The sequence below is a fragment of the Drosophila subpulchrella genome, chromosome 2L (assembly GCF_014743375.2).
Source record: "Drosophila subpulchrella strain 33 F10 #4 breed RU33 chromosome 2L, RU_Dsub_v1.1 Primary Assembly, whole genome shotgun sequence".
Lineage (NCBI taxonomy): Eukaryota > Metazoa > Arthropoda > Insecta > Diptera > Drosophilidae > Drosophila > Drosophila subpulchrella.
The window spans coordinates 19,781,705-19,800,728 of NC_050610.1; the positions used below are offsets into that span (position 1 = coordinate 19,781,705).

At 38.8% G+C, this 19,024-nt stretch overlaps 1 protein-coding gene and 1 long non-coding RNA gene across 2 annotated transcripts in view; one reads left to right on the forward strand and one right to left on the reverse strand.

Moving 5' to 3' along the window:
• Positions 1 to 17,072, reverse strand: part of LOC119546452 (S phase cyclin A-associated protein in the endoplasmic reticulum) — a 37,388-nt gene extending 20,316 nt beyond the window's left edge. The window contains exons 1-6 of the mRNA XM_037852727.1: positions 16,424 to 17,072; positions 13,682 to 15,970; positions 12,157 to 13,594; positions 11,578 to 11,835; positions 11,391 to 11,514; positions 8,396 to 8,535 (exon numbers count right to left, since the gene is read on the reverse strand). Coding sequence (XP_037708655.1) covers positions 8,396 to 8,535; positions 11,391 to 11,514; positions 11,578 to 11,835; positions 12,157 to 13,594; positions 13,682 to 15,970; positions 16,424 to 16,607 — 4,433 coding nt within the window. The 5' untranslated portion in view covers positions 16,608 to 17,072. The remainder of the gene's footprint in view (positions 1 to 8,395; positions 8,536 to 11,390; positions 11,515 to 11,577; positions 11,836 to 12,156; positions 13,595 to 13,681; positions 15,971 to 16,423) is intronic.
• Positions 17,073 to 17,863: 791 nt separating this feature from the next.
• LOC119547837 lies at positions 17,864 to 18,718 on the forward strand. The gene is made up of 2 exons (XR_005219254.1): positions 17,864 to 17,961; positions 18,439 to 18,718. It is a non-coding gene; the product is annotated as an uncharacterized LOC119547837 (long non-coding RNA).
• Positions 18,719 to 19,024: the final 306 nt, after the last annotated feature.

Here is a 19,024-nt window from a genome sequence, read left to right on the forward strand (position 1 = left end):
AAATGGACAATACACGTGGGGCAGCGACGATGACGGGATTTGGCATTGGGATTGGGTCTGCAAAGCCCCCGTCCACCTTTGGGAGGCTGTTAAAAAGCCAAAGTCGAAATAGCTGCGAGAAAGTAAAGCCGCTCGTAAAACTCAAACGAGGCGCGAAGAAGAAAAAGCTGGAGAACCCAGAGGCAGCCACACAAAAACATGGCGCCAAATAACCGCAACCATAACGATGTTCCCCCCCGACATACCCTTCTTAAAATCCATCCCAAAGCTATAGAAAGACCCTGAACAGGACCATGCGGCGACGTTTGCCGCCATTTTGTAGAAGAAAAGTGCATATAATAAAATAAAATAGCAACAAGACCAACAAAAGCCAGTTGAACAACACACACGACCAGGAGGTGGGTCACAAAAAATGGCACGGGCATTAAAAGTAGCTGAGTTGAATATAGGAAAGCGAAGTTTGGAATACTCTTCTTGATTATAATAAATGTTAAAATAAGTAAAAAAGAAGGGAAGTGGAAATATTTCATCCCCTTTATTATTATTTAATAACAGTTACATACATTAGGAGAAGTTTTTATTTTAACAAGTTTCAAATTGTACAAATATCTATAAAACCATAGAACCGCTTGAAGAAAGTCTTTATACCCACCCTAGCAAAGATTTCAGGATTGGGGAGCTTGAGTCTAGGACCAAAGTCAGTGAAAATGGGCGCCTGTGATTTGGCTTCCATATTGTGAGATTGTGTTGGGAAAAGTAGAAAATGGAAAATGGCGAGCGAATGAAAATGTCGCCGAGTGAGCATCGTAAAAAATTATGCCCAACGTAAGGTTCCACCGACCCTCTAAATAAATGTATAAGTATGTATATATGCATGGGGAGCCAGAACCAAATTGCTTTCTTATGGCACTTTAGTGGCAAAATCAAATTAGAATTTATGGAAAGTCGCCACCCAATCATAAATGTGGCGCCCCCTATAGGGGAAGCCTGTAACGCCCCCGCTCCAGAAATTACCCAACAACCATTGAATAACCATAACCATAGGAGCGACTTTTCCTTTAGTTCCAAATGACCTTTACTGCTGGGCCATTTCAAAAAATACTTTTGCAAAGATTTTTAGTTTGCATCGTAAATTTTTATGTTGGATGGTAAAAAAATTGTGGGGGGGGGGGGTCTGGAAAATCGTTTGAGAAATATAGCATAGCTCCCGGATTAGTGGCTTGTAATGTGCGCCATCTGCTGGCCACTTCAGGGCATTACTCATGCCACATTTGGTGCGATTCAAGTGCTTAGTGTGTTAATTTGCACCAGTTTTAGTCCCCATATCGGGATCTTTGGCAAAGGGATGCGACCGGGACTATCTGCTTTATAACCATAGTGCGAGGGTTGCTCGGTATTTCGATTGTGTTGCGGCCCGAGGCCTCGTGTTAAGCCCTCACAATTGCCATTTGATTGAGTGATGCGTCAGTTGGTTGTCCTTGTCCTTGCGCCTGTTTTGTGTTCCCATTCTGTTTATCTCCACCCCCTCATAATCACCCTCCTGCTTCTGTTTGTTTTGAGAGCTACCGATGCGCATTAACTGCACTCTGAAAAATTAAGAGTGGCTTTACAGCATTCTCTGCAGCTAGTGGAGATTTGGTAAGGTCTTTATAAAAATCTATGTGGATATCATAAGATGGATATCAGAAATTATTTGATTTAGGAACTCTTAAATTCAAATGCTTACGATTGAAAACTAACTTCATACAAAGTGTTTTCGATGAACTTTATATCTTTAGAGTAAATATTTAAGAACCTTATAACCTATGTTACAAGGTTTGTAAGGTCTTTATAAAAATCTATGTGCTTAGCTGAATATCAGAAATTATTAGATTTAGGAACTTTAAAATTCAGTGCTTACGATTTAAAACCAACTTCTTACAAAGTGTTTTCGAAGAACTATATATTTTTAGAGTAAATATATAAAAACCTTATAACCTATATTACAAGGTTTGTTGTTTTGGCAAGAATGTTTTGCAAGAATGTTTTCCATTTATTGAACTCAATAGTTATAATTTTCCTAAGTGATAGGACAACAAAAAAAGCGGACCAGGAAGGATGTGATTTTATAGAGGGTGCATTATCATCCCGGAGATATAGTACTTCGCATCTGACGAGCATTAAATTAACTGTAACCGGCACTGCACTTTACACATTTTACATATGTCGCCTACCAGAGACAACTTCATCTTGGTGGGTGGTTGCTGCCCCCCACCCCTATTCACCCACTCCACGGGAATTTTCCCCAGAGAGGAAAAACCCAAAACAGAGCTGTGGAAAAAAACAAGGCCAAATCAAAGCGAATGCACTCAAACGAGGAGTGGCTCAGCCTCGGACTGAGCCTGTAGGTAATTCAATAGCCAAAAGCCGTACCGCTCGCACCGCTCCCATTCCGTTCCCCCCCCCCCCCCCCCCCCCCCCCTCCCCGCCGTTCGTCCTTTGACATGCGGCGGAGCTGGACAGGCACTCATCAAACTTTTGACATGCAGCTCGACAAGGGACAGGAGTTTGAGAGGGGCGGACAGGGAAAGGACATAGCTGCTGAGGCTGCTGCGCCTTTTTGCATGCAAAATGTCAGCGCATATGTCAGACTTTTGCATATGACCTCTTCGTGTTATGCGAGAAGAGGGTTCACTCTAAAGTTACAAGATCTCAGTAAGCTACAAAAACATCGAAAATATTGATTTCAATATAGGAATAAAGCATTATATAAAACCTTGTATTTTATATAAACATAAAAAGAGTGTTTTAAAAGCTACTAACTATTCAATACATTTTTCTTATACGTTAGCTAAACATAAAGAATGTTTTAAAAACTACTAACTATTCGTTGGATTTATCTTTTATTTAGTTATCTAGTAATTTAATAAAGCTCAAGAAATATAAGGTCAGAGTAATTCTCCCAAAAAAGTTTTTAATTGTAGGTTTTTAAAAGTGAATGTTCCAAAACTATACAATATTTGATACATTGCACATAAATTATTAATTATTATTAATTACACAAAGTAATACTAAACATTTCATAGACTATATATCAATTCTCCTCACGGAAACCCTTGAAACCACCCTCTAAAATCTAGTTTTTTCCTCAGTGCTTTATGGCCAAATGCATTTTGATGCAAATATACTGCGAAGTTCTGGGCTACACTTCTTTTGAGCTGCTACTCTGACCCTTGACCCCTCTCTTTTTTGTACCGCACCCCCCCAAAAACAACGCCCCTGCACTCACACTGTGCCGATTTCGGGATATTTGTGTGGGTTATGTGCAGGGGTTTTGCTATGATGTCTTTGTAACTGTAATTGATGCTGACTTTTTGACAGTTTGAATGTCGAAACGAACAGATGAGCAACGAGAACTGAAAACGAAAACTGAAACTGAAATAGAAATTGAAACTGAGCTCCAGTTGAGCAGTTGACTGCAGTCAGAGGAGGGGTACTTCACAAGCGGAGGACCGGGGAGAAATGACAACTCTGATTAGTTGTGTGACAGTTTTGTGATTTGAATTCAATTATGACATGCAAAAAGATGGCAGTTGGTCTGCCTACTAGAGAGATTCTATTACTTCAAATGAAGTAAAGCCATGTTTGATTCAGTTTTTGAAAAAACGATAAATCTTTTGCATATAGATTGTTACAAAATGTTTTATTTACCAATCTTGTTTCCTGACGTTTCAAAAAAATAATAACACTAAAACTTTTATTTACTTTTAAAATAGATATTAAATCGTAACAAGGTTACCCACACACACGCCACGATTTCTTTATTTTCTCATAACTGTTTGATTAAACTCTTACTTTATTAATGGGTAGTCCGATTTTAACCAGTTTTTTGCACGAAGATTGATATTGATAATCAAAACCAAATCCCATTTACACTTTAACAAAATCTTTAAAAGTGTGGGCGTGGCACCCAGCTAAACAAAAAATGCGCTGCGCAAGAATCTCTAGAATCTGCATGCCTAAAACCAACTTTCTAGCTTTTATAGCGTTCATACGGACGGACATGGCTATATCGACTTGGCTATTGATCCTACTGAAGAATAAATATACTATAACATTGTATATGTTACTTCCTTCTACCTGTTACGTACTTTCCGACGAATCGAATATACCCTCTTACTCCACGAGTAACGGGTATAATAAGTTTGACTGAAGAACAGGACTGTTTTCCAATGCATCAATTGCGAAAAGGAAATTTAAGGCCCCCTCCCTATTCCAATTTTCCACCCTCCCCTTCTCTCCCTATTTTTGGGGTAGCTGAAAGATCAATAAACACACCGTTAAGAGTCAATATTTTGATTTTCCTTCAAGCGGGGGTGGCAAAAAACTGGAAGGGGCGAGGGGCAAACAAAAGGAGCGGCGCACTGAGCAAATAGGAAACTTCGCCAAAGCCAAACAAAGCGACAGAGACAGCAACTGAGCCGAGTTTTCCCAATGCTCGGCCTTTTGTCAAAAAGAATCAACAGAGACGAGGGGAAAAACTGAAATCGGATATTAAACGCTGCACATAAAAAAAAACCAACAAACAAAGGGCCAGAGAGGAGTAGAAACAGGAGACGTCGAAGGATATTTCCAAAAGGAGTGAGAGAAAGCGATAAGAGTGAAGAGCAAGGAGGACAAAGGACCCAGAATGAAATTAATACATTTGACCAGATAGGAGAGTCAAAGACTATGGGTCTATCGAAGGGGCGGAGTGGGCTGCAGCATAGTTTAGGGTCTAAATAGTTGCACTAATATGTCGATGGTAAAATAAAACCCAGGGACACGTGTGTGTGGGCGAGTGAGTGTGCTTAGATGCCAGATACTGTCCTTGTAATTGAGCCAAAAGTTTTTATTGGCACTGGGAGAATAGCCTATCCCATAAGCTATCAATATAATGAATAGTTCTCAAACAATCCAAGTTGATTCAAAATGAACTTAATAAATGGGGTTAACAGATGATAGTTAAGATTTTCCCTTTTAATAATATGTATTATTGATTTTATTTCTACCCAGCACTTTCATTGTCTTTATTTTTTTAGCTCAGTGGAGTCTGAGTAACAATGTCAATTGCAAAGTGCAGGCCACAAAAACTTGCACACTCAGACTCTTGCTTGCAAACATCCTGCAGGATGTGAATGCGGCAGCTCCAAGGCCTGCTGGCCATAACTCCAAATTGGCCATTCGATCTGGTTACTTAAAGGGTAATTAAATTAACTGCCGCACAGCAGCCGAGCAGTTGAGCAGCAGGCGGAAGTAACTCTGCCAGCATGTCGTCCTTGTTGACATCCTGCCAGTGGAAACAGCAGCAGCAGCCGCAGGAGCATCGGCAGACAAGCCAAAAAGGACGAAACACGCGGCTGGGGAATGAATATCGAAAAGATTTTTTCCCTACACCCAGAGAAATATGCATATTTCATTATGACTGCTTTTTAGGGGTGGCAAGGTAAAGGGGTTCCGGTTCGGGTTTTTGGTTTTTGGTTACTGGTTTCCATTCCTCGCCTAGGGGTGTTTGCTTTATCGCGTGCCAAATCATCATTATGATTGCGATGTGCCTCCTTTTCGTTTGTTGCGATTGATGATCAAATCGTGATTAAAATATATTTAATTCCCATTTTTTTTGTTACCAAGAGGGCTAATGACTGTGTTGATTAATTATGAATCAATTACATTGTAAAAAGATATCTCATAGATCTACTCATAGCTTTTTGTGTGATGTGAAGGTGCCAGAGCGAGGCAAATCAAATTTGTCATGGTTTTAGAATGGGGATGACATTCTGGGTGTTGGGAGGATACGATTTATGGTGCGCATTATAATAATCCCACGCCAAGTTTTTGGTGAATAGAATTTGAGACATTATGAATATGCTATGATTAATGATATGGGGAGCACGTAAAATATTGTTTACTTTTAAACTCCAGTGGGTTAAGTATTTAAATATTTTTTTAATTTTAAATTCTATAATTCATACACTTAAAAACATTTTTTTTTATTTTCTTCGGGAAAAACCAATTTACTAATTGTTTCGATTATTTAAAAAACCAAAGTGAGATTGAATTAGAAAAATAGATACCTTAATATCAAAAAAAAATTACGTTTTTATGTTGGCAAACCACAAACAGTATGTTTTTTATTTTAGAAAACCAAACTAAAGTAAGAAAATCTTTTAACAAAAGTTTTCTAGTTTCGAAGAAAGTTTTGCGCTGCCCAAAAGAAATAAAAGTTCCTCTTTGTCAACTTTAATTCGATTACACTACTGCTCGAAAACTTTATTCAAATTAAAAACAAAATATTCCCAACACCCCCCACCTGAACAATTAAAAGTAAACAAGAATTTAATTATACATCCGACAAAAAGCGGTACGTAGAAGAACAAGAACGAAAGCTGCAATCGAATTAGGAAGCCGGAAAACGCAAAATACTTCGTGGCCAGGGAGAAATAAGAAACAGGAAACGGAACAGGGGCAGAAGAGGAAGAAGTGCAAGATGGCGGACCATTCAAGTGCGGCGAATTGAGTTTCCCATTCAAGCAAATTTATTTATTTTCAAGACAAAATGGCGCAAGGTGCAGGCATAAAAAAGGAAGTGGGCCAGTCGGGGGTTGTATCCACAAAAATTATAGTCAAAAGAAAATTTGATTTCGCAAACGCTGTAATTGAATTGAGCCCCGAAATGCGCGCTACGAAAAATGGCCGAAGGAATAAAGGCGAGTAACCAGAAGAATAAGGATATAAAGCAGCAGCAGCAGCCACCACAAAAGGCTGCAAAAGGAGACATACTAACGTAAAAAACACAACAATGGCTGGCTAATAAAATAAACGAAAAGCTTTTGTAAGCAAATTGAAAATATAAACAAACAAAAATTGATAAAAATAAAAAACAGGGAGGTATATAAAAAACGGCAGCCAACAAATGGAATAATAAAAAAATAAAAAGCAAACAGCTAGGAAAGGGCAGAAAATTGGTCAGAGCCCAGAGTACACACAAAAGGATAAACAAAAGCCACGGCACACACAAGAAAAGCCAACACAAAAAATGGCTACGAAAAACCGAAACAAAAACAAACGCAAATGTAACAAACAAAAGCCAATTCTGAATTGGAAAATGCATAACAACAAAGTTTTTTCTATGTAACAATGAAAGGATAACACAAACACACACAAAACTAACTGATACATACTAGCAAAAAAATATTAAAAAAGCCCAAAGTATGCAGTGAGAAAAAAAAATAGCTTGTGGAAATATGGAAATATAATTATTATTTCTAGCAACCAAAAAAAATCTAAAGGTTAATATTCCAAATTATCAAAATTATTTTATGAACTAAAACTTGAAAATGTTTTTCATAGAATTAATATTTCAATTTAATTATTAAACGCACAGAGCTAAGCAAAGTTCCCCAGTTTTAAAATTTTTTTTTAAGCTTAAACTCGAAAATTATATCCATAGAATTAATAATTCAATTTAATTATTATTTAAAATATACCAACAAACTTCAAATCATCTTTATAAATATAAAACCCTTTTCCACTGTGCACAAAGATAAGCAAAATGGCGTTTATTTTTGGAAGCTATAGAAACGTCAACAATAGCAACAATTCGATTAAAACTTTTACACACAAAAATGAGCGCAAATTAAAGGAAAACAATCAGACAAAATGGAGAAGGAGTAGGATGAATCCAGAAACTCCAAACAGGACGCAATATTAAAGCTTTCGAGTTTGAAATTAAAGCACGCAAAAAGGCAATAATGTGGGGGCATACAAAATGTTTAAAGCAAATCAATAACCGAAGCAACTGAACAAAGTATGCATGAAAAAAATATAAAACAAATATTACAAAATTGTAATTTTTCAAAAAAAGTTTGGTGATATTTTAATTTTTTACAAAAGCTTGAACCTAAAATATGAGTGTCTTTTTGGTTTTTGAAGAAATTATGATTTCTGTAACCGTTAATTACAAATAACAAAATTATTTTCAGTTACAACTGCTTTTAAAGTTGTAACTCTTTGTTTTTTAAGCACAAAACTTCTTAAACATGCGAAAGCCACCCATATGCTGTGCATCAGTGTGACCAACTAAATAAAAGTTAAAATTAAAAATAATATTTTTTAAACGAGATAACGCGAGCAGCGCAGCAGCAGCGACGTTGGCGCAGGCAGCGCAGCCACATTCGCTGTCCTGCTCTCGCACAGACACGCCCTCTCTGGTGTGCGATAGGGATGGCAATGCTGCTCACTACATGACCATCTCGCTCCCACCCACAACGAGTTTCGAACTCGTTTTTCGAACTCAGTGGGTTTCCCCTTTTTTCATTCGAAGTTTTTGTAGTTGGCCGCAATAAACCGGCATAGTTGCACTTGTTGTTGTACTCACTTTATCATGTCCGGCAGGCGTTCCGGAACTTTTGGGTGGGTGTTCTTCTTCACGTAACTCGAGGACAGAGCCTCCGTGCAGGCCAGCATTAGCTCCGTGGACAACTCGACCGGATGTTGTGGTGATTTTTCTTCGGGTAACTGCAAAAGATCGAAGGGGAGTTAGAAAAAAACACAGAACCCCTTCATACGCACGCTACAATTGCAGCCAAAAAATGTTTTGATAAGAAAATATTGCTTTCGTTAAAAAACAATTGTTGTCTTTTATGCAATTTTGAAAGGCAGGAATTTTGTGATTACTTAAGCTCTCATTTGAAATGAAAATTTTTATTTTTAATTTGTGAAGTTATAAACTTTTTATAAAATCCTATAAAGTATCAAATAAAATAGAAATTGAAGGGGAATGTTGCAGACACTCATATTATTAGAAAGTATAATTTCTCCTGGTAAAACTGTATAATTATCTGGCGCATAAACCTATACAATTTAATAATATCATAAGTCGGACTTATTTTGAAAGCCAAGATATTTTGTGATTATTTAAGCCCTTATTGGCAATGAAAATTTTTGTTTTAACTTAGTAAAGTTATACACCTTTTTTTAAAAAAATTCTATAAAATATCAAATAAAATATAAATTATAGGGGAATATGACAGACACTCGTGTTTTTAGAAAATCTATTATCTCTTGGTAAGAATCAATAATTATCTGGAATATAAACCAATATAATTTATTTATATTAAATGTTTTAACTTTGTGAATTTTTTAACTTTTAAAAAATAAAAAACTCTCTAAAAAACAATTAAATTACAAATTAAGGGGAATATGACAGACACTCATGGTACTAGCAAGTATAATAACTCTTGGTAAAAATCTATAAATATCTGGCATATAAACCTAAATAATTTATTTATATTATACTGTGGCAACGCACAATTGTTGCATGCTTTTTGGGGCCAGCAGTGAAATTCCTTGTCGCGTGTTTAAATTAATTATCAATTTAAGCAGCAACAACAGACGTAGAAAGAGACATCCACATCAATCAAAATGTTAATTGATGTTTCTTCTTCGCTCACTTACAGTTAACTTTTTCACTCTGTTGCGCCTTCTTCGTATAACTCTCTTCCACCTCCCCCTTTCCCCCCTTCATTACATGACAAGCGGCGCGCGCGCTGATCCATCAACAAAAAAAAGGAAGGTAAAAAAAAGAGGCGAAGTGGGCGGCCAAGGGGGGTGGGTCAAAAGGGGGCGGGGGGAGCGACAATAAACACGAGCCACGTTAACAATGCCAACAACGGACGACAAAAAACCCCAGAGTGCGATGCGCAGTAAAAATATTTTTATAGTTAAAAAAAATATATATTAAAAAAACCTTACAAAAAATCAAGGAAAACTAAACCGACCTTTTAGTACCCCTTGGTTTACCAAATAAGAAAGGGTAGGGCATAATTTTTCATTTTTAAATGACTTTGGAAACTTTTTAATAGAAAAAGATATATTATCACCCAGTTTTGGTTTTCACTTTCGAGTTTTAAATTCGAAGCTGATTTACAAAAATGTTATTATTTAGTCGGTTTAAAAGTATTTGTTTTGGATAAAAGTATTTAAATAATATTAAATATTATTTCTTAAACGGTTCTGATAATTAACAGAATTATAATTAAATTGCATTAAATGGATTCAAAGTCAGATGGGATAAGAAAACATTTCTTGAAAGTGCAAATTCTAGTGAATGTTAATTTTAAAGTTTACCAAGTAAATAAAATATGAATATTATGATTTTGTATTATTAATAGACTTTGAAAACTTTATTGTATAATTTAGTTTGAAAACAAAGTCTACAACTTAAAAAAAAAAATCTATTTAAATAAGCTGGTTAAAATATCTTGCATCTTGTAATAATAATATAACATAATAATATAATCATGTATAATAATATAGATACTATTTCATAATCTCCCGCTCTATATACCCTTTTACTCCAGGAACAACGGGCATAATTAAACATGAAAAAAGTTAAAAAATAAGAAATAAACAACATTTATTGGGTGAGAGAGTGCCTTTTTATGCGATTTAACGATTGATTTAACAGCAGCCGCAAAATGTATAAACATTTTACACGCGGACAAATTGGCCAGGAAAGGGGAGAGTAACCAGAAAGTGGGGATCCATGGAAGGGCGGGCGGTCAGGGTACCGACCTAGTGCTTAAAAATTGATAGGCCAAGCGACAGGCGAGCGAGCGCACGAGGCCAGTAAATAAAATTCAAATAAAAACGCCAAACAAACAAAAGGCAGCGCCAAATAAAAGCGTCAAAGAAATGGCAAATTAACAACGCCAGCCAAACGAGCAAAGACAAAAGCCGAAGCGAAACATAAACTTTAAACAGGGCCAAATAAATCTTGCAGGCAATACGACTAGGAAATGCTCTACCTTAAGGTTTTTAAGTGTCCAAAATATAAAAAGAAATTTAAAAAAAAATTAAAACAGCTAAAATAACATTCACTGAATTGTTTAACTTCAATTTTGTATACCAAATCAGTATATTAAAATGTTTAGGATTGCTAATTAAAATATAAGCCTAGGTTTTATCACAAAAAACAATCTACAATAAATGTATCTAAGCCCTCTCTAGTTTTAAAACCTTCCCGAAAGATCTACTGATATTCCCAAAGACTCTTAACCAACTAGGATTTCACTTATCGCTGGTTTAAGACAGACAGCGACATAAACGCGGCCAAGTGTTAAGTGGCTGCCGGGCAGGACCATAACGCCGGCCAAGTACGAATTTATACCATATACATAGGCGACATCCGACGTGGCCTGGGGAATCGAGAGTTGCCAACTTTTGCGACTACACTCCTAACCCCAATCCCACGGACAGCCCCTGGAGGCGAGGACGACTGCCTGGCGACACTTTTATTGTACATCAGCAGTTTGGGTGGCCCAAAAGTTCTTAAAAGTTTCTTTTGTCTGACGGCTGCTTTTGAGGATTACCTGGAAACTCTTGCTGATGGCATCGAACAGAACGGTTATGGAATTGCCCAGAAGAGCGTGACGAGCAATCTGGGGGCACACCGAGCAGGCATTCCTATACAACTGCACGGCCAATTGAACGGACCTAGAATATGTTTAAATATGTACATTAGCATAGTTATAAACTTGCAAATTAAAGACAACTCACTTCCTTGAGATCTCGGAGTTTTCATACAGGCCCTTGGCGATCACATGGTTGGCCAATATGCCCAGACCATCCATACAGAGAAAGGCCTGGAAATCAAAGGTCTGACCCTTGGGTATGACACGCATTAGGTTTCCTAGGTTCCTATCCAATCCTTGGGCCCCTCCACCCTTGACCACCAGATTTAACAGCTTTGGCACTGCACTATCCCTCTTAACATAGGCGGGCAATGGTTCCAAACTCTCCAAGTATTCGGCAGCACTGAGGAGAGAAAAATCATATTAAAATATTACTTTCCTTTCTTGAAAACCTATTTAATCTGATGATAATAAGGAAATGTAGCTATTTTTATTAAAAAACAGAAGAAAAAGCTATTAAATATAATAAAACATAAGTCATTCGGTAAAAATAAACTCTTTAAAGTTTTTGAATTTTTTGAAATGAAATCCAATTCAAACAGTCAGCCAATAACATTTTAACGATTTAGGCGGAAATTTAAAGGTCTTAAAACGCCTAAATCAAAATAATACAATAATTAATTTAGTTCCATTAATAAAACTTAACCAATCTCAGTTTACTTACCACTGACTCATTCTCTGCTTCAGCTTTTTCATCCTCTTTTTGTAGCTCCTCGAATGACCAGACGTTCCACCGACCTCGGAAAGAGTTGAAGACAAATCGCCATCCTCGTTGGCGGTGCTAGTGCCATTTCCATTTAACACATCCTCGGACTCATCCTGATCGCCACGACCCTCGTCCGCCTGCCTTGTGGGCATGGTCAGCTCCAGAGCCCTTTGCCGGATGTGTTCGATATTCTCCTCATGGCGGCGAGCAGATTCCATCTGTTTTTGGAGGATCTTTCGCTGAAGTTCCTCCGTTGTTTGTTGCTGTTGAACTTGTAAGGCTAAAAGTCTCTCCTCACGATCCCTGGCCTTTTCCCTAGCCAGAGCCTGTCGCTGTTTCTCCTTCTGTTCCTGCATTTTGCCAATCCTTTGCTCCTTTTCCAGTCGTGTCTCATTCATCTTCTCAAGCTTCAGCAAGCGTTCTTTTTCCAAAGCTTGGCGACGTCTTTCCACAGCAGCTTCTTTGGCCAGCTTTTCCTCTACCCTCTTCTGTCTTTCCTGCTCTAAGTCTTGCAGTCTTCCCTCTGTTTCCTTGGAGGATTCCAGCAGATCCAATCGCTTGTTTTGAGCTTCTATGTTTTTAATAAAATTAATTTCTTTAAGTTTTTTCTCTTCATCGTGGGCCTTCTCAATGATTTGCTTGAGATATTGTTCTCGATTCTCAGCCGCCCTTTGTAGTCTTCCTTGCATTTTCTGCCGTTTGTCTTCAATAATTTGATTCTTAGCTGCCTTGACATCCTCAACTCTGGAAAATAGTTGCTGTAGCTTAGCCGCCTTTTCCTGTTGGAGCAAATTCCGTTTCAGTTGAGCTTTCGCCTGTTTTGCTTGATATTTCTTTAAAGTTTCCTGAAGAGAACGACGCCTGGAGGGCGAGGATAACTTCTGGTGCAGTTCCTGCGCTCTCCCAGGATGTCTGGCCACATAAGCCTGCAAAGTTGCCAAAGCCTCTGCTCTTTCGTTCCAGGACATATCAGATAGCAGCGCCTGATACCTTAACTCCAAGCTGGCGTTCTCATCATCACTCATGGTCACAAAAACAGCGGAGTCATCGCCGCTACCCAATTCCACTCCATCGTCTTGCTCCTCCAGCTGAACTTCACAGTCGGTTTCATCCGTTTCCGTATCCACATCGATCTCCGTTTGCTCCAGCTCCCTGATCTGTCGCTCCAGAGATTCCTGTACCTCTACCAAGATCCTTTCGTTGCGCTCTTCCTCGTTGTCATCCGTGTTTTGTTCCTCGTTCTCATCACAGGCACTCAGGATGCAAGCATTGGGTTTAAGGCTTCCATTTGGAAGTTTACGGTGAGCAATGCTCTCGTAGAGTTCACCAATGGTCTTGGAAAACTCGCAGTTGGTCTGGATCTTGATATCGATCTTGTTGTGGTCATCGTTGGTTGCTAAAAAAAGTAAAAAATAAACATTAGTTATAATTGTAGGTTACCATAATCTAATATTAACTAAGTAAAGTAAAACTGGGTACTCACACTCTACAACGGTTTCTGCGGACGAGGAGCTGCTGTTAGTCTGATTAATGCCCAGCTCCTTCTGCTGCAGCTTTCTCAGTGCATACTTCTCACTCCTCATGTACTCCTTGTGCAAGGATGTCATTTTCAGCCCAGTAAGATCCGATTTCTGTCTCTTGATAATAGAAGTGCGTCCAATGGAACTATTGTTGCTGCTACTACGAGTACCACTTGAAGAAGTTGATGGTGAGGGAGTAACTTTCTTCTCGGAGTTTTCTGTGTTCTCTGAATTTTCGATCTTCTCGACTTTCTTTACTTGGTTGGTGTTAGTTCTCTGCACTGGGAAAGAATTTACTTTGGCCTTGGCATTCTTAATTTCGGGTCTTGGGACTGTTGATGTTGTCTTAGCTTTAACCTTAGCCTCTCCTGTAGAAGCCCCAGCTTTAGCTGAAATAGTTTTTCCGATGGCTTTACCGTCACCCGCTCCTTTCTGCTTCTCCTTGTTTTCCTGCTCTTTTTGCTGTTCATTTAGCAACGCCAACGTTGGTAAACTGGCATAGCCTGTGGGCTGATTAAACCTATTCGCCCAGTGCATGCTGCTCCTTCTTCGATTTTTCACAGTCAACCAACCATCGTTAGCATCTGTCGGAAGTTGGATCTGTTTTGGTTGGGAATGTCGCTCCTCTGCCTTTAAAGTGCTTCTTGAATTTGAGAGCTGTTCATTGCTAGCTTTCAGAGTGGATGTGGAACTGGCTATATCCTCCCTGGAACTGAGTCTAGAACTCATGGTAGTTCTTCTGGCAGTGCTTAGAATGGAACTTGGAGTTTTCTTCGGCAGAGCTCTGACACTGGCAGAAGGATTTGTGTTTCTGGTGTTTCCGTTCATTTCCAGCATTGTTCGGGAGCGTGCCGACAATCTGGAGGCCACATTATTGGGTGGACCATAGCACTCTGTTTTACTCAAGGGTCTAGGAGGTGGCTGCAATCCGCTTCTACCAGTCGTCTTGGTAGGAGCCGGAGCTGTCTTGGTGCGACGTAAACCATTGACTGGTTGGGCGGAATTTGTCTTCATCGGCTTGGTTGGTATTGTCTTATGACCTGCTACTCCACCAGGCGGTGGAACTACCTTCTTGGCTGGTCGATTTAGCACACTGGAATACTTAAGGGGACTGTTTTGGACAATATTTCCTGATACGGAATTCAATGGTTGTGACTTTTTGAACAGCTCCACGACGGGTTTTACGACAGTGCTAGGTGGCGTGGGCTCTTTATTGGCCTGCTGATTAAGTAAAGCATTCTCCATGGACTCCAAAGATGCTACAGTCATCTCTAGTGCTGTGGGTTCAGGAGCTGTTTCCATTAAAACATTTTCATTGCCTAGCTCCAATTCATTTATGATCGGTTGTTCCACTGAAGGGGCATTAAGTTTGTTTGAGATTTCCTCTGTGTATTCATTAGCTACTGGAATGGTTAATTCTTCTAACGCCGCCTTCTTAATCTTCTCCTGAGCTTCTCGTGCCTCTGCCTCCCTGCGCATTTTCTCCCTAACATCCGCTAGGGTTAAGTGTGGATCCTCCAGATCTGTTTGGGAATACTGGGTGTTGAGCTGCACATAGTTTGATTTGTCGCCACTTAAATCCAAAGGACCTTCCATGTTATCCGATTGTGCTGATCCTTGGGTAGCTCGCTTGCTGGCTGCAAAAAGTTCTCTGACATTCAGACGCATTGCTCCCTTTGGCACTTGGTCGTAGGCACGCAAGAGTTTCTTGGGCGAAATCTGTCCATGCTCACAGCACGGTGATGTTTTTCCGGACTGAGAACCTGGAAACAAGGCTGGACTCGATTTTCCCGAGTTGTTGGGACTGCAGAGACTTTTAGTTCTAACTCTGGGAGTGGGATTGCTCTTGCGTACTTCCCAGGCCAGGCTTTGAGGTCGCTGCTGCAGTGGTCGAGATTCATAGTCCCAGGAAACTTTGAACCACTCGCTCAAGGCTTTAAAGTCCCGCACATAGTTCTCTAGCACCAGTATAGCCTCCTGGCAGCTGGATATGTTTTCATAGCACTCCACTGTTTGATAAATCTCGTTGACAGCTCTCTGTAGATTTCCGAAAAGTAGTGCCCAGTACCTGGCTTGAAGTTCCGATTTTTTATCCCTTCCTGTGGAGGCGCTGCGCACGCGTGGACCACTGCTCCCACCTACGCCTCCTCCCACGCTACCAGAGGATTTCAGTCGTGGTGAAGTGGGCGATTGGCAATTTTTTGGCGTACCGTTGGGTGACTTTGGCGGCACCATGGGCGGCTTACGAAAGCCTGCAAAAAATGCAACGTTTAAATATGACATGCAATGCTAAACAGTAGCCGAAGTTGCCGACTTTTCGATACCCGGTATTTAGTTTTTAAAATGTTATTAGATTAAAAAGAAAACTGAGTTTTTATGTCTAGTTCAATATAATAAATTAATTTGAAATATTAAACTTAAGATCGACACAGCATTGATCTTTTAAAGATTGCTTCATCATAATCATCTAGATATCTCTTCTACATTGTTTTTGCTTCTACGATTCTTAACAATACTAAGACAAATTAGGGCTCTTGGGCTAGAAATAGATACTTTTCATGGCCTTCTCACGCAACATAGATTCCAATTTCTATGTGCACATTGATTTACAAAGCTAATTGGAATACATCGTGACTATGAATGCAAAATACTACAGAAACTCCTCAAGTACCGGATATCGAAAGGCAACAATTTGCGGGTCTTACAGTCGCCGTTCAAGAGAACGCCTCCGCTTCCAACAGCTGCTCCTCCGTCGCCACCTGCTCCTCCTCCAACTCCTCCGCCCACGGAGCCACTGGCACCACTCGAAGTTGTCTCATCGCAGAACTGGTAGACTAGCAGATTCTTCGCCTCTCTGCCCTCGCGACTCAAGACCTCTCGCATTTCCATTGTTGAGCCAAAAAAAAAAGGCCGAAAAGCTTGTTGTTGTTGCTGCTGCTGCGCAGCCACTGCCGGCGTCTCTGCCCGCGTCGCTGCCCACGCAGCTGCTGCAGCTGTTCACGCGACTTTTGGTTTCGTCCTTTGTGCTAATCCAAATCCTGCTGAACTCCCCAACTTTTGCAATCCTCCGCAGGAAACACTTGCCTCCGCTTCGATTTTAATTGATTATTTCTGGTTTCAAGTGGCTCCTGATTGAGGCGTCGCTTCTTTGTTGTTTTTGTCGCAGAATTTCGCAACGCAAATGGACAGCATTTTCCCACAAAGTCCCTTGGTTAAATCCTCCGCGACCTGGTCGATCGGGGCTTATCAGTTATCTTTTCCACTGTGCCAGAACACCGTTCCTTGTCTTAGGCCGGTTAAATTGGAAAATCCTTTAGAATTGCGTATAAACTGAAGTATTTCTGCCAATTTCGGCCAAGCAGAGCCAGCTGATTCGAGCGCAGGGTTGCCTTTCGGGGGCCAAGTGCAATCGGTCAATCGATAGGACTGCAAGTATCGATGAAAGCGCGCCATTAATCGATATAAGGCGACAATTCAAAATTTAAAACTGAATTAGATTTTACTTGGTAGTTAGAGATGCAGAGAATATCGCTTTTCCAATGCCTTAGCAGGCAAACACCGATGTAACATCGAAATCATTGATGTTTCTGCACCTCTATTGGTAGAGCAACTCTACAAAAAAAAATATCAATATTATTTTGATGACGAGTTTAAAAAAAGGTGGTAATTAAGCATTTTTCAATCTTACTGAAATAATTTAGCAGATCGTATAAAAATTGTCCTTTTTAAAAACTAATATCATTAAAATCTTTTGCAAATCGTCACTAGTTTCTTACCTTACAGGATAAGGGTTATCTGATAGTTGGGTCTCTCGATTACAGAGTTCCTTCTGGTTTTTTCATTATTTTCAATTCACTCATTGTATTTGTTCTTATAAACCAATGTCTCTTAATCTTACTCGTAAAATTTCCACACAAAAATATATTTTAAGATTACGACAAAAAAAATCGACACAAAATTTTTTTACGATTCCTAGAAATATTAAGCAATCTTGATGCTTTGACCCCGTTGTTTACGTGAACTTTGAATATAAATCTGCAATCAAATTCCCTTGAACTGCTAAAGTGATAAATTTTTTTTTTGACTCGCATTAATTTTGCTGGCGATTTCAGCTATAAATTCATATTTCAAAGACAGAAATCGCTCAGTTATTTTTTATCATCCAGAATGGTTGCGTTAAAAGTTCTGATTGTTGGGATCGTGTTCCTGCTAAACATTGTTCAGCTTTTGGCCACGTCAGGAGGTAAGTGTTAAATTTTCTTATTTTCTTTCTTTGCTTTCTTATTTTTAAACTTATTTAACTCCGGGATAAACTTTCAAAAGCCGCAAGCTCCGAAGTTTTCCAAAATTTAAGAAAACATGTATTTTTGGCATTGTTTGGCAAAATGTAACATTTATTACAAAATATTTCATCGTACGTAAAATTTTATAATTGATGGGAAAAATTCTAGATTTTGTAGCAACGAAAAAATAGCAAATATAACTTTTGGCTTATAATTTCTCTGTTGTTCCTATGACAGCATTATGTTAAGATTGTATATCTTAAACATTATAATAATAATTCTACCGAACTACAAAAATATAATGTATTTGCGAAGGTATATTCACATTTACCTGTCAGTTATATTTCTTGGTACTTTTTTTTTTTTTTTTTTTTTTTAATTAAAAAATGTTTTTATTTAATATAGCTTACCTAATTTTATTTCTTAACTTTTAACAGGTGTATTCGGAGGTCCCCCCTGGCATCAAAACCCGGTATATAATAGAATGAGACCACGCCATAAAAAGTTATAAGCAAATAACTTGCAATAGCGCAATGTGCAATTGTGAACAGTCGCTTTGCTGCATATCTCCTTAGCACTCCCCTTAGCTGAGTAAGGGGTAACGCTATAGTCGACTAACAACGACATAAAATCAGTGCGCTGCTTATAAACTTTATTGAATGTAATGGACTTAAATAGATCAAGATCAAGACAATAAAAAAAAGTTTAAGTTCAAAAGCTACCAATTGTTTTAATACTGACGTGGTCGTTAGCCCACATAGTGACAAATCGAACCGGGAGTGTAAGTATAAAAGCTATAGGTTTTATAGTTTCCGAGGCTTCAGCGTTCATATGGACGGACAGACAGACGGAGAGACGGACATGAATCGACTTGGCTGGTGACCTTTATCAAGAATATACATATATACTTCATACTTTCCGTCGAGTCTAATATACCCTTTAAAACTTTATTTCAGAACTACAAAATTAAATTAATTCTTCCTTGTGTTACAATTCTGGGCTTATCGATCCTGTGCTTATTTT